This window comes from Condylura cristata, unplaced genomic scaffold (assembly GCF_000260355.1).
Source record: "Condylura cristata isolate star-nosed mole 26May11 unplaced genomic scaffold, ConCri1.0 scaffold00009, whole genome shotgun sequence".
Taxonomy (NCBI): Eukaryota; Metazoa; Chordata; class Mammalia; order Eulipotyphla; family Talpidae; genus Condylura; species Condylura cristata.
Window position 1 is genome coordinate 45,697,935 of NW_004567110.1, and position 12,519 is coordinate 45,710,453.

Below are 12,519 nucleotides of genomic sequence, written 5' to 3' on the forward strand. Positions count from 1 at the left end.
TTGCTTTGACATTCAGATAACAAAAACATGTAGATATCATTTTCATAAATAAAACATTAGGGCCAATTGAACATCACTAAAGTAATTATTTTACATTTCATTCATTCCTTCATAAAATACTGATTTCCACTGCTACTTACTGTATTTGTGGAGCTTAGCATTATTTTATCTATAGAAATACATATATTAAAATATAAAGCCCTAATGAAGACATGTATAAGGTAAAATTATTTGGGATATAAAACTGTATCTAAGTTAAAATTTTCTTCTGTTGCATTTTTTCATTAGACATTTTAAAAGAATTAACTATGATCTTTTTTCAGAAGAAATAGTTTCCCTTCATTCTTTTCTTTCTTTTAGAATACACCTGAGCATTTACATAAAATGGCTGAACATAATCTCTTGCTTCATTTGAAAAAGTTGGAAAAAGAAGGGAAAATATGTGAGTATGATACAAAACTTAATTCTTTCATTATCAGCATTAAAATCACTATTTAAAAAATAAACTAGGTTTCCTTGAGAAAAATAATTATCATCAGAGATTTCCCTTGATATCTCTGAAAGTTGTAGAGACAGGCACAAGGAATGATTAGTAACAAAAGGCCAGCAAACCACAAATTGGAATCAATTTGTGCCTGTAGAGACAGGCACCAGGAAGGGTCAGTAACAAAATGCCCGTAGACCACAAATTGAAACCAAAAGCTCCTAAAGTAATTAGAATCTCACTAAAGGGTTCCAGTCCTCACCCACCATAATGACAACCCGAATTGTATAGTAGAAAGATAACTCTTCTTTTCCAGGCCATAAGACCATGAAAAATTTTACATGTATAAGATTTGAGAACAATCTTAGCAGCAATAAAAATAACAAAGATTAAGAAAAATTCTAAAGTAGTTAATTCCATAATTGTTTACTAGTGTTAGATTGAATTATCAAATTAACAATCTTTCTGTAAATGCAATCCTTAAAAAATAGCAGCATTACATTGAGAAACAAAATTATTTTAGGAATGAACACTTGTTCAAGCCGCAAAATAGTTTAACATCCAGTGAATTTGTTAATCTGTTGTTGAATATTTCCTCTTTCATTTTCTTTCCACAGTTAGCAACACAGAACCTGACAAGAAATGGAAAGCTAATCTTTAGTTTCAGATTTCCATAAGCTTTTGTTTTCTTTTCTTTGTAGATGATAATATGTCTTCTTAACTATGAATTATTCACAGAGAATATAGCATTAAGAACATTGAAATTAACCATATATGAAATTTAAAATGTCATATTTATTCTGGAATATCTAAATTAAATTTTACATGCATAATATAGTTATCTAACCTACATCTTGTAACATTTTACCAAAAATTCAGAATCCAACAATTTATCCATTTTCAATAGGTTAAATAAAATGTTTACTTAAAAATAATAAAATCATGAAATTTAAACTGGAGGTTGATTTCAGATTATTTTCTAACTAGTGGTCACTAATGTTTTCTCTAATTGCTTCTGTTAGTAGCTGATACCTATGTAATTCTTCCTCTTCTCTACCCCTATCTATAGCTGTAAATAATAGCTTTATGTTTCATGTTTATCAGTTATATCATGATAATGTGTTAATTCTATAGATCTGTATCATGTACATTTTCTCATAATGGTATCCCACAAATGATTTATGCAAATCCCCTTTAGGTAATTAAAAACATTAACTTCCCAATTAAAAACATTATATAATCATTATTCCTGTAATCTGTTACACTTACTTTCCAAGTTTAGATTTTAGTCATCAACATACAAATTAATTTCATACCAAAAGTGATTTTTTTTAATTAAAAGATTAAGATGGGGCTTTTTTTAATAGATAGTAATGTTCTTAAATAGTGGCTAGGTTCTCAGGTTCGCCACTAATGCCTATTTAGCCCATAAGGTTGCCAACCTATGATATAAAAATGAACTCAGTATCTTGAGAGAAACTTACTTTGCTATTTCCTAAGGGTAAAACTTAATTACAAAAAAAAAAATTTTTAGACATCCTTCCCTGTTTCTACCCTTTTTCCTAATGTCACTGGCACTTTCACACTGTCCTAAATACTTACATTTTAGAGACCTGTTGTTTTCCTGAAATCATACCATACTACCAAGCAACTATGACTCACAAACAAAAAAACCCAATTCAAATACAGGCATAGGAATTGAATAGACATTTTTCCAAAGAAGATTATACAAATGTTCATTAAACATGTGAAATAATGTGCAAATTAAACCACCATGAGATGCCACTTCATGTCCATTAGAATGACTGTTACCAAAAAACAACAACAAATTAGGTGTGCGGAACTGGAGCCTGTCATCGTTACTGGTGGTATGTAACATGGTACAGCTGCTATGGAAGACACACTCAAAAAAGCAAACATAGAATTATTTTCACCAGTTTCAGTACGGGTATATATATCCAAAGGGTCTTGAATAGAGTATGTATACACCCAGGTTGATGGCAGCATTAGTCACAATAGCCAAAAGATGGAAGCAACACAAGTGTTCACTGAAGTGTAGATGGATAAGGGAAATGTGGGATGTACATGCCATGGACTATGTTTCTGCCTTACAAAGGAAAATACCTGCCACACTTTAAATGAAAGTTGAAGGCACTATGCCATGTGATTTAAGCTAATCTAACAAGAGGATAAATACTGTATATTTCCACTTATGTGAAGTCACTAGAGTAGTCACATTCATAGAGACAGAAAGTAAAATGGTGGGTGCCAGGGGCTAAGGGGAGAGACAATGGAGAGTTATTGTTTAATATAAATAATTTCAATTTAGCAAGGCGAAAAAATTCTGGAAATGGAAAGTGGTCATAATAGTATACACAAAAATGTGAATGTATTTAATACTTAAGTGTACTAGCAGTACACTTACAGAGAATACATGTAAATAAATTTAAGGATAATAACTAAGTATACTTCGCAAAAGAAAAAAACAGTACTCCAGTTCCCTAAACATACCATAAAAGCTAGACAAGAAGAAATCTGATCAGTTGAATATTTGAATATTTCATTACTCTTGATTTTGTTTAATTCTATTCTTTAATTACTCTTCACTTCCATACCTTCCTATTACTTTGAATAAAAACACCACTAAGTTGCCCAAACCAGAAAAACCCAGTAGTTGTTATTGATATCACCACGACCCCTCCCCCATGTCATTTAGTTTGTCACCAAGAATATAACTGCCTGTTCCACCTCCGGAGTTTATCAGTACTCCTGCTCTGTCATTCTCTCTTGCCTACACCACTGAAATAACCTTTAACTCTGGTCTTCTTATTTCCATTCTTGAGGGGTTTTTTGTACACTTGAAAAATATGCAATTTATTGTATAGCATACAAACACAATAAAATGGTTTTTAAGAATGGAAGAATGAATGAACTATAATTATATGAAACAGTCTATTTCCATTCCTGAGGGAGCTAGGGAACAAGGGTGAGGAGGACATTCTGAACTGAGGAAAATGCACAAGGCCATGGAGCATCGTCTTTAAAGTATCATGAAAGCTTCAAGCTACAAGTGGAAAAGGAGTGACAATGGAAGGCTATGAGATTTACTCATGATGGAAAGAATCTAAGAATCTGAACTTTAGTTCATGAAATACCTGCTTCATAGTGGACCAGGCACTGGGAATACAAAGGAGTACAAAACAGCATCATTGCTGTCAAATAAGGCTCCTATTCAATTGTGGAGACACAATTACAATATGCTGAGATGCTATGAAAGAGGTCTGGATTGAAAGAGATTAGAAAGTCATTGGTATTGAGGTTGCTGTTAAAGCAAGATGTGTGTAGATGAGTGGGGATACAGGAAAGAATTTAGCACGGAAAATTAAGAAAGCCTAATCAAAGATAGGATAATCGCCTGGCAATTGGTGATATAATGGCCAAGATAAGTATCAAAAAAAGAAAGTTTACAATATTTAATGATGTTCTTTTTATATTGTTTATGCTTATTTCATCCATTCGTATTAAATTTGCCCCAAAAGTGACTTAACGGATTTTATCTTGGAAAGATAGGTTGACCATATGGTAGGCTCATTGTTACTCCTTTCCAAGACACAATGAAAAAATAAGGAATACAAAGATACAGATTTTTTAAAAAACAGTAAAAGGCATTTGATATGTTTAAGCAACACCAAATAGTAAAAGGTATAAAACCTACAAATGCAGAGTACAAGAGCAGATTGCAAAGACTTTGCCAAATTTTGAAAGCAGGTGATCTAGAGCAATGATACACAACTTTAGCTTTAAGATTACTAGAGGAGGGCAGAGAACAATTTTGCCCTTGAAAAGTTAGGGCTAGAGGCCCCAGATACTGAGGAAGACACGGTACTGCTCTGTTCTAAACATGGGATTGTTGAAAACCTGTTTGGAGCTTATATACATGTTACATAGACAGGCAGCCATAACTCCAAAAAGAAACCAGAGTTTATTCTTGCAAGGGAAAAGTAAGTGAAATAGTAGACCTCTATTTGTTAACCACCAAAGAGTCTAAAACTGTCACCAGGTCAAAACCTCTGTCACTGGCTCTGGGTCTGGCCACCTGCCACAAGTGCAAACAAAAGGGCCTCTGGTGAAGAAAAAAAAAAAAAAAACATTCTGACCAACTAGGGAAAGCGAAAAGGTTGTTATCACCCTTTGGTACAAAGTGGAGCTGCAGCTGCAAGAGCCTGCAGAGTGCAACAAACGTCTGCCACTGGTGCCAAACAACACCCCCTCACCCCATCTTGGGGGCAAAGACCCGCCACCTACATGCTAGGGTGGCTGCTTTCTACTACAACTCCAATAACAAAGAGCCAGGCAACAAGCACCACTCCCTTCTAAAAACTTCCAAAATTCCCACTGTATGCAGCCCCACATCAGGATGTCAAGGGTAGAACTCAAACCACTACACAGCGGGCATTTTCTCCTCTGACATGGGTAGTATTTGGCTGTTAGGGGGTGAAGTTAATCTCTTTCAATCTGGTGGGAAAACAGGATAGTTTGTGCCTGGCCAGAAAAGCTGTACCAGCCACTCCAGGCCACTACAGGACAGTCTTCCGACTGTCCTCAGAATAGCGATATCTAAGTAAATGAAGGTCAGATAAAAGATCAACAGTGTTATCTACAAAGAAATTGAATTGTTTAAAAATACCTCACAGATAGGTTTCTCAAACCGCTTCTAAAAATGGAGCTTCCCAGCAATCCCGCTCCTAGGTATCTACCCAAAAGACACAAAAACACTGATTCAAAAAGATATCTGCACCCCCATGTTTATTGCTGCTTTATTTATGATTGGAAAGACATGGAAACAACCTAAATGCCCCAAAGTAGATGACTAGATTAAAAAGATGTGGTACATGTACACAATGGTATATTACTCAGCAACAACAACAAAAAAAATGCCTTTTGCAGCAACATGGATGGAGATGGAAAAGATCATGAAAGATCATGCTTGGTGAAATAAGCCAGAAAGGAAAAATACTGAATGGTTTCACTCATAGCAGGAGTATAAAGGACCAGGGGAGAAAATAATAATAATGATGATGAACAACTATATATCAGAGACATTTTACAGGTGGAGTGGGGAATGAATGGGGTCAAAAACAGTGGGGGGAGGGAAGTGCACTGGACCATGGTGTTGGCACATGGGTGATGTGGTGATGGGGAAGCCCATGGGGATTACAACTGAAATGGAAAAAGGCATAAAATGATGTAAAAATAGGGCCCTCCCTGCTTGCACAGCAGGTTAAAGCACTGCATTATGAAGCTCGCCGAAGCCACTGCAGCATGAGTTGGATCCCCAGCCAGGGAGGTGAACACATGACTTGGCAGACCTCTCCTGACCACCCGCTGCTCCCCTCAGCAGTGTATTTCTGTTGATCTGCCTGTTCTGCTCCCTGCTCTGTCTCTGGTGAATCCTCTCACCCACCACAACTTTGGTCTGCACCCCAGTTCTGTAAGCATAAATAAATATATCTTTTTAAAAAAAAGTAAAAATAAATTATTTTTTTTTAAAATGATGTGGTACATATATACAATGGAATATTATTCAGCAACCAAAGATAAGCTCATGCCTTTTGCAGCAACATGGATGGAGCTGGAAGGGATCGTGCTTAGTGAAATAAGCCAGAAAGGAAAAGAAAAATACTGGATGGTTTCACTCCTAGCAGGAGCATAAAGTACCGGGGGTGGGTTGGTAAATAATAATGAACAACTAGATACCAGAGATATTTTACGGGGGTAGAGTAGGGAATGGGATCAAAAATGGGGGGGAGGGGTGGCAATACACGGGACTATGGTGATGGCACACAGGTGAATTGGTGATGGGAAGTCCACGGGAATTACAACTGAGATGGAAAAAGACACAAAATGATGTAAAAATAAACTATTATAATAAAAAAAAATAACCACAATATGTATGTGGGAATGGTCATATCTGCCTACAATGAAACCTACAATTTAATTAATCTTCCCATTTACTCACTCACATATTTATACAGTTTCCAAACAGTATCTCAATATAAACAGAAGTGCAAAAATGAGAAATGAAGTCAGCAAAAGATAGGGGAAAAAATAGAGAGAGAAACCGAAGTTATTAGTACCCTGAGATAAGAGCAAGTACTTGGAGAGCAAAATTCTGCCAACACAAAACTCTTCTCTAAAAAGAGGAATATTTCATGGGAGGGACTCTGAAGACTTTTGATGCTTATCCACTAGCTTTTATCCACAAGGACCTCTTCCAGGAAAACCTAATCTTATTTCTTCAATGAGAAATTAAATCTTCATACCTTTTGTCTAATGTGCCTTTCCAGATAAACCCCCTAGCTTAATTATCCCTTTCTTTCCCCAATCTCTCATCTTTGCTAAACTATTAAAGATGTGTCTAAAGCCCATGGCAAGTTAATCATGCTGTATCTCTCACATGTATACAGAAGGTATACATATTATTAAATTTCTTTTTGGCTTTTTCTCTTACCAGTCTGTCTGATGCCTGTTTTATCATTGCAGGAATTATAATTTGTAAAACAAGAATAGTATACTATGAAAAATGGCTCTATGAAAAAACCTTAGAAGGTGAAAATATATAACCAAAATAAATGAGGTAGAAAAACAAAGTTGAGAAAGTTTTTGAAAAACAAAACAACAACAGCAAAAAAAAAAAAAAAAAAAAAAGGACACTAAAAAAGATAGAAGACTCTAAGGGGAAACTAGACAGTACAACAAGTAATCAGCTTCCAGGGGCAAATAGAATTGAAAATGGAAATTTTAAAAAAAAACAAGAAAATTGGGGGGAGCCATACTAGGAGTCCTACAATATCTTCAGCTGAGCAACTGAAACTGATTTGTCAATAAAAAAAAAAAGCTCTACTTAAAAAATGAGGCAATTATTGATTCCACAGAAACAAGTCTGCAAGGAAGGAAATAATTATGAAATACTACCTGATTCTGCAGTTTTACATAAGCAGTAATGTAAACACTCTAAAAATTGTTTACAGGATAATGGGGAAAGGAAGTGAGAAGTGGAGTATGCTAAATCATCTGTAAGAACAGAATGTCAATATTTAAAATTGATAAACAGGAAATAAAAGTCTAAGCATTTTATTGATTAATATCAGAAAAATATATTGAAAAGAGAATGAGGAAATGTTTCTCCTGTTGTTACTATTTAACATTTGGATAAAATACATTTATTAGTTTCATATTAACTAAACATTTTTACATCAAAATATTGATTTGCAATGAGTGGATTCCAACTCTTTAATTCAATGGATTAAACACTTTTGTCCTAGAATTTGCTGCTGCAAAAATTATCAGGAGTTGGAAACCATGAGAAGTACATGCTTATTTTAATGTTCTCTTAGGCCAAAAGATAAGAATTTAAGTTCATACTTCTTAATGGGTACAATTCTTAGGCATCAAGTTTTGCCTAAGAGAATAATCCTGTATCTACTTTCTAGATTCAAGGACCTGGAAGATTAAGGGGAACTGGAGTCAAAGCCTTCTAGAACACCTAAGTTTCACTGGAGTATGGAAACCATCAAAAAGAAGTAGATCCAAATTTACCCAAATCCAGCAAGTTCCATTAAAACTCCATGGTAGATCCTCAACTGCATTTTCTAGTCTGAGTTTGAGTTTCTCTTACTAAGACCTAAAGTGCATTTAAGAATCAGTAGTCAGTGGAAAAGAGGACTCTGTCTTTGTCTCTCAATCTTCACCCCAACATCATGTTCTCGCTGTGGCTGGTCAAGTCACCACTATAAAATCTGTAGGAAAGTTAATATACCTCTATGACAAGGTGCCTCAATTATTTTTACTGTTATTTTTGTTGTTTTTTTTTTTAATGAAGTTTGGGCTGGCTCACACCATGTCACAGCACTCTTCTACAGAGAGGTTATTTCCTGCTGTATTTGAAAATGAAAAACAATCTGAAAAAACATGTTGTTACAAATCAGAGATTTTCAGGTATAAGTGGCAGCAATTTAGTATACATGTATACTAAATTAGTGTGCATATGTTAAATATAGCAATACTACAATATCTTTAGTTCTTAAGTGTGTCAGTAAAGTGCATCTCTATTAAAAAACTAGTCAAAATTCCATGATCCATTACCAGTTTTTCATCTTAGGGTCAGACTAACACCTGTTCAGGTTGTGTATGAAACAATCTATGTATTTAATATTTCTCCAAGGATTTAAGAAACAATTCTCTAGAAGCTCTCTGGTTTTATACCACAGAACTATTAACAGCATAGGGGTCTCCCTGGTAATCCAGGGGTTAAAGTCTCAGTGCTATCAAGCTCTGCCAGCCACCACAGCACAAGTTAGATCCCCAGCTAGGGAGGTGACCCACAGGTTCAGCAGACCTCTTCTGTCTTGCCCGCTGCTCCCCTCAGCAGTATATTGCAGTAGATTCACCTGTTCTGCTCCCCACTCTGTTTCTGGTAAATCATCTTACTCCTCTCCCCCACACCTAAACCCAGTTCTTATATGCATAAAAATTTTTTTTAAATATATTACCAGCCTACTTTGCGGAATCCAGCCTTCTTCCCCTGCTTTTGTTTTAAAAAATAGTGAAGATATAAATCATAAATGTAATATGTCAGGACTATATCTAAATCTAGAACTCTAAGGAACATTGTTAACCATTCATTCCTTTGGTGCAAAACTATGTTCTTTGACAATTGCCATTACTATCAACTGGGTGTTTATTACAAATTCAAATTTCTGGACCCTACCCAGATTTACTGAGTCAGATTTTTTGAAGAGGCCCAAACAATAGAATTGTTTTCCTTTGATGCAACTTATTATTTTCCTATATCAACCAAATATAATTTAGTATTAAGCTGTGGGGTTTTATTTTATCAAAGGTCAGTGTGACATACACAAATATACAATCTCTACTTCTTTTATGTTATTGAGGGCATTGTTTATTATTCACTGTTCTTCGATGTCTATGGAACAACATTACTTTCAGATTTCAGAGCTAGGAAAGGGATGCTCTCTCCTCTGAAAGGGAATCTTTTCATTATTAGGATTAAAAAATAACCAATTATCTGAATCACTTGCAGAAATTATAAAGCTGTATAAAGCATATACAGCTTTCCCAGAACCCATGCAACAACCATTCATCAGCCTCTCCTAGTGAGAGAGGACCAATGTGACACCTGATAATTAGCTGTATTTCAAAGTCTTTGCATGGGACCATGTCAACTTACTTCACAATGTTCACTTTTTGTCTTGTCTTCTTGAAAATGATTCTTGCAATTTTTCTTGGAACTCAGAACTTTAATTATTTTACTTTTCTTCCCCCCATTTTATTACTTGTCTCATTTCATATGCATTTAATGAATTTCAACCTCAGAGGAAATAATTTACAATAATACTGTCCTCTGGACCAGCATATTCCTTGCAATCACATTTAAGACTAAAATAAATCAGTTATTAGGATTATAGAGAAAAAGAATTTTGTGAGCTTTTATAAATTTCATCATAGATTTTTATGGACGCGTCATGGAAAATTGTTTGAAAGTACTCTGCTATTAAAATGCCATCTACATAATTAAGCTCCTAAACCCTCTTCAGTCTCTTCCCTTTGGGCACCTCCAAGACTGACTACATTGTTCTTCTTTCTTTTAATTCACCACCTCAAAGAACTAATCCATTTTAGTGGTGCTAACCATTACCAGCATGCTGACAATTTCCAAATGTATGTTGTTCAGCAAAGCCTCAGGCTTAAATTTTTTTTGCTATCATCAGGAACTCTTCATTTGAATGTCTCCCAAAATTCAGCCACTGATGTGAAGAAATTGCTCACTTCACAATTTTGTATTCTGATTACTTCCAGCTCACAACCCACTGTTTGGGTAAACAGCATCACCATTTTCCCATGTTCCAAATAGTTCCTTGGTCTCTTCTGTTTCTCTTAATCCCCACTCCACTAAGCAGAGCAATATTTATGTTATAACTTGAGGATGCAGGTGCCATTTGAAGAACAAAGAAAATGCTGATCAGTATGAGTATTGCTCAGAGTGATATATTGCCAAGGAAATGAAAGTGGCTTGGGCCAAAGCCTATCATTTGTCTTAGTCTCAGCAATTTATCCCTCTCTCTTTTTTCCCCTTGCATAGTGTTCGTTTCCTGAATTAAACTACTACTAACTGACTTCCCTGTATGTAGTCTAATCCTGTTTTTATTCATCACATTGTTAGTGGTGATAGTGGTAATAGTTTAGTAACATGTATCCAATCAAAGGAATGATAATAGTACCTAACTCAATGAGTTGTTTTGAATATTACATGTTCATAATGTTTAGCACAGTGCTTGGTACCCAATAAATAAAAATTATTTGCTATTATTTTTGTTATTATTGTTCTTATTAACAGAATACATTCACATATTCTCTTGTGAGTAGTTCACTTTGATCTATACCAATTAAACTCCACAAAATACCATACTTACTCTTTTGCAAAATCTTCCCATAACTTTGTAAGTTGATTTCACATTCTTTTATCTTCAAAGTAGTTGCAAAATCTTAAACAAATTGTTTTACTGAGCATCTGTTTCATTTTTTGAAAAAGGAATAAACATTATGTTCTAGGTTGATATGAAGATAAACTAATAATTTATATCAACAGTGCTTTGGGACTGCAGAAAACTATGTACATTTGAATTGTTTTTAAATGAACTGTGAGCTTTATCTTACACATTGGCTGGTGTGAACAAGGAAACAACTGACAACAATGCTTGGACACCTCCCCTGGACCTTGGTTAAACTAGCCATGAGCCAGCCACCATTTTCTTGATGGCTACAAGGTATCAACTCAAGTCAACCAATCTCAAATTCCCTGAGGCATAAAACCATCTAGTTTTAGAAGCAGTTTGGGAAAAAATTCTGCACAGAAAGCTCTCATTATTCATTCTCTGATGAAAGTGACCTATTGGATCACCTCCTTGGTCGTAAGTGCCCATTTGCCTTATAAAATACCCCCTGAATCTGTTGCTGTGTGTCCTATGTGCCAACCTTCCCAGGAACCTACCGATCACCGTTCTCCAGTCAGTTCATAAGCATTAGAACCTTCTTGCAAAGACATTACAGAGTCACCCTACTCATGCAGATGCTGTGCAGGGCCATCTTGCCCTCATTCCTGCTGCACTGCTCCCCACTCGTCCATTCAAACAGGCTCTGGCTCACAGTCTTCCCCTCCTGATCTCATCACCCATGTGAAAGAAAATCCACTCTCAGTTCAAATCACTGCCTTGTCTCCAATGTACTTCCCTCTCTGTTCCTGTCTTTCAGTGGGAAAGAGTTATCTTCTCCTCCATAATGCTAATGGTCTTCTGTTCGGGTGGATACCAAAGCTCAGAAGTATCATTTCCTCAGTTTTCCCACCTTTGCTCATTCTCCCAGTTTCTTCAACCTTTCCCTCTCTTCCTTATCATCGAAATATGTTCAACTGTCACATCATTCAAAGGCAAACACAAAACCAACACTAACTCCCCTATTTCTTCTTAAGTACAGAACCTGCTATCTTCCCTCCTTGAGAGTTAAACCATTTTTTTAAAAAGCTAAACTTCCAAAAGTATTTACACTTCCTGTTTCTGTTTAATCATTTTTATTCACAAGTTTATGACACCGCTCTCATCTATCATAAATATTAATTCAAGCCCTTGATTATTAAATAAAGAGAAGTTAAATAAAGTGAAATCAAATACAGGTCAAGTCAAGAGTGAAACTCCACGTTAGGCTCCTTACCCTTCTAGAGGTGGGATCACAGTCTGAATCCTAGGGAGACACAGGCATGGTCTGGGTAGTCATTGACTTTGAGGCCCTTAATAACCAGGTCTTCCTCAAACTGCCAGGTCCACCTTCGATCAGTCCTACCTACAAGGTACCACATTGATTATAAATTTGGTTTATTGTTTCCATGGCAATACAATGTATACTCAAGAAAATTATATTATATCCAATTATTCATAGAATAGTTTTGCTTCCTCATAGAA

At 35.5% G+C, this 12,519-nt stretch overlaps 2 protein-coding genes across 2 annotated transcripts in view; one reads left to right on the forward strand and one right to left on the reverse strand.

Annotated features, from left to right (window-relative positions):
- LACTB2 (lactamase, beta 2) overlaps positions 1-1,257 on the forward strand; it is a 30,365-nt gene extending 29,108 nt beyond the window's left edge. Inside the window, exons 6-7 of the mRNA XM_004679810.1 lie at positions 361-442; positions 1,102-1,257. Coding sequence (XP_004679867.1) covers positions 361-442; positions 1,102-1,145 — 126 coding nt within the window. The 3' untranslated portion in view covers positions 1,146-1,257. The remainder of the gene's footprint in view (positions 1-360; positions 443-1,101) is intronic.
- XKR9 (XK, Kell blood group complex subunit-related family, member 9) overlaps positions 1-12,305 on the reverse strand; it is a 65,194-nt gene extending 52,889 nt beyond the window's left edge. Inside the window, exon 1 of the mRNA XM_012723106.1 lies at positions 12,272-12,305. The gene's annotated coding sequence lies outside the window, so the exon portion shown is untranslated. The remainder of the gene's footprint in view (positions 1-12,271) is intronic.
- Between the last annotated feature and the right edge of the window lie 214 nt (positions 12,306-12,519).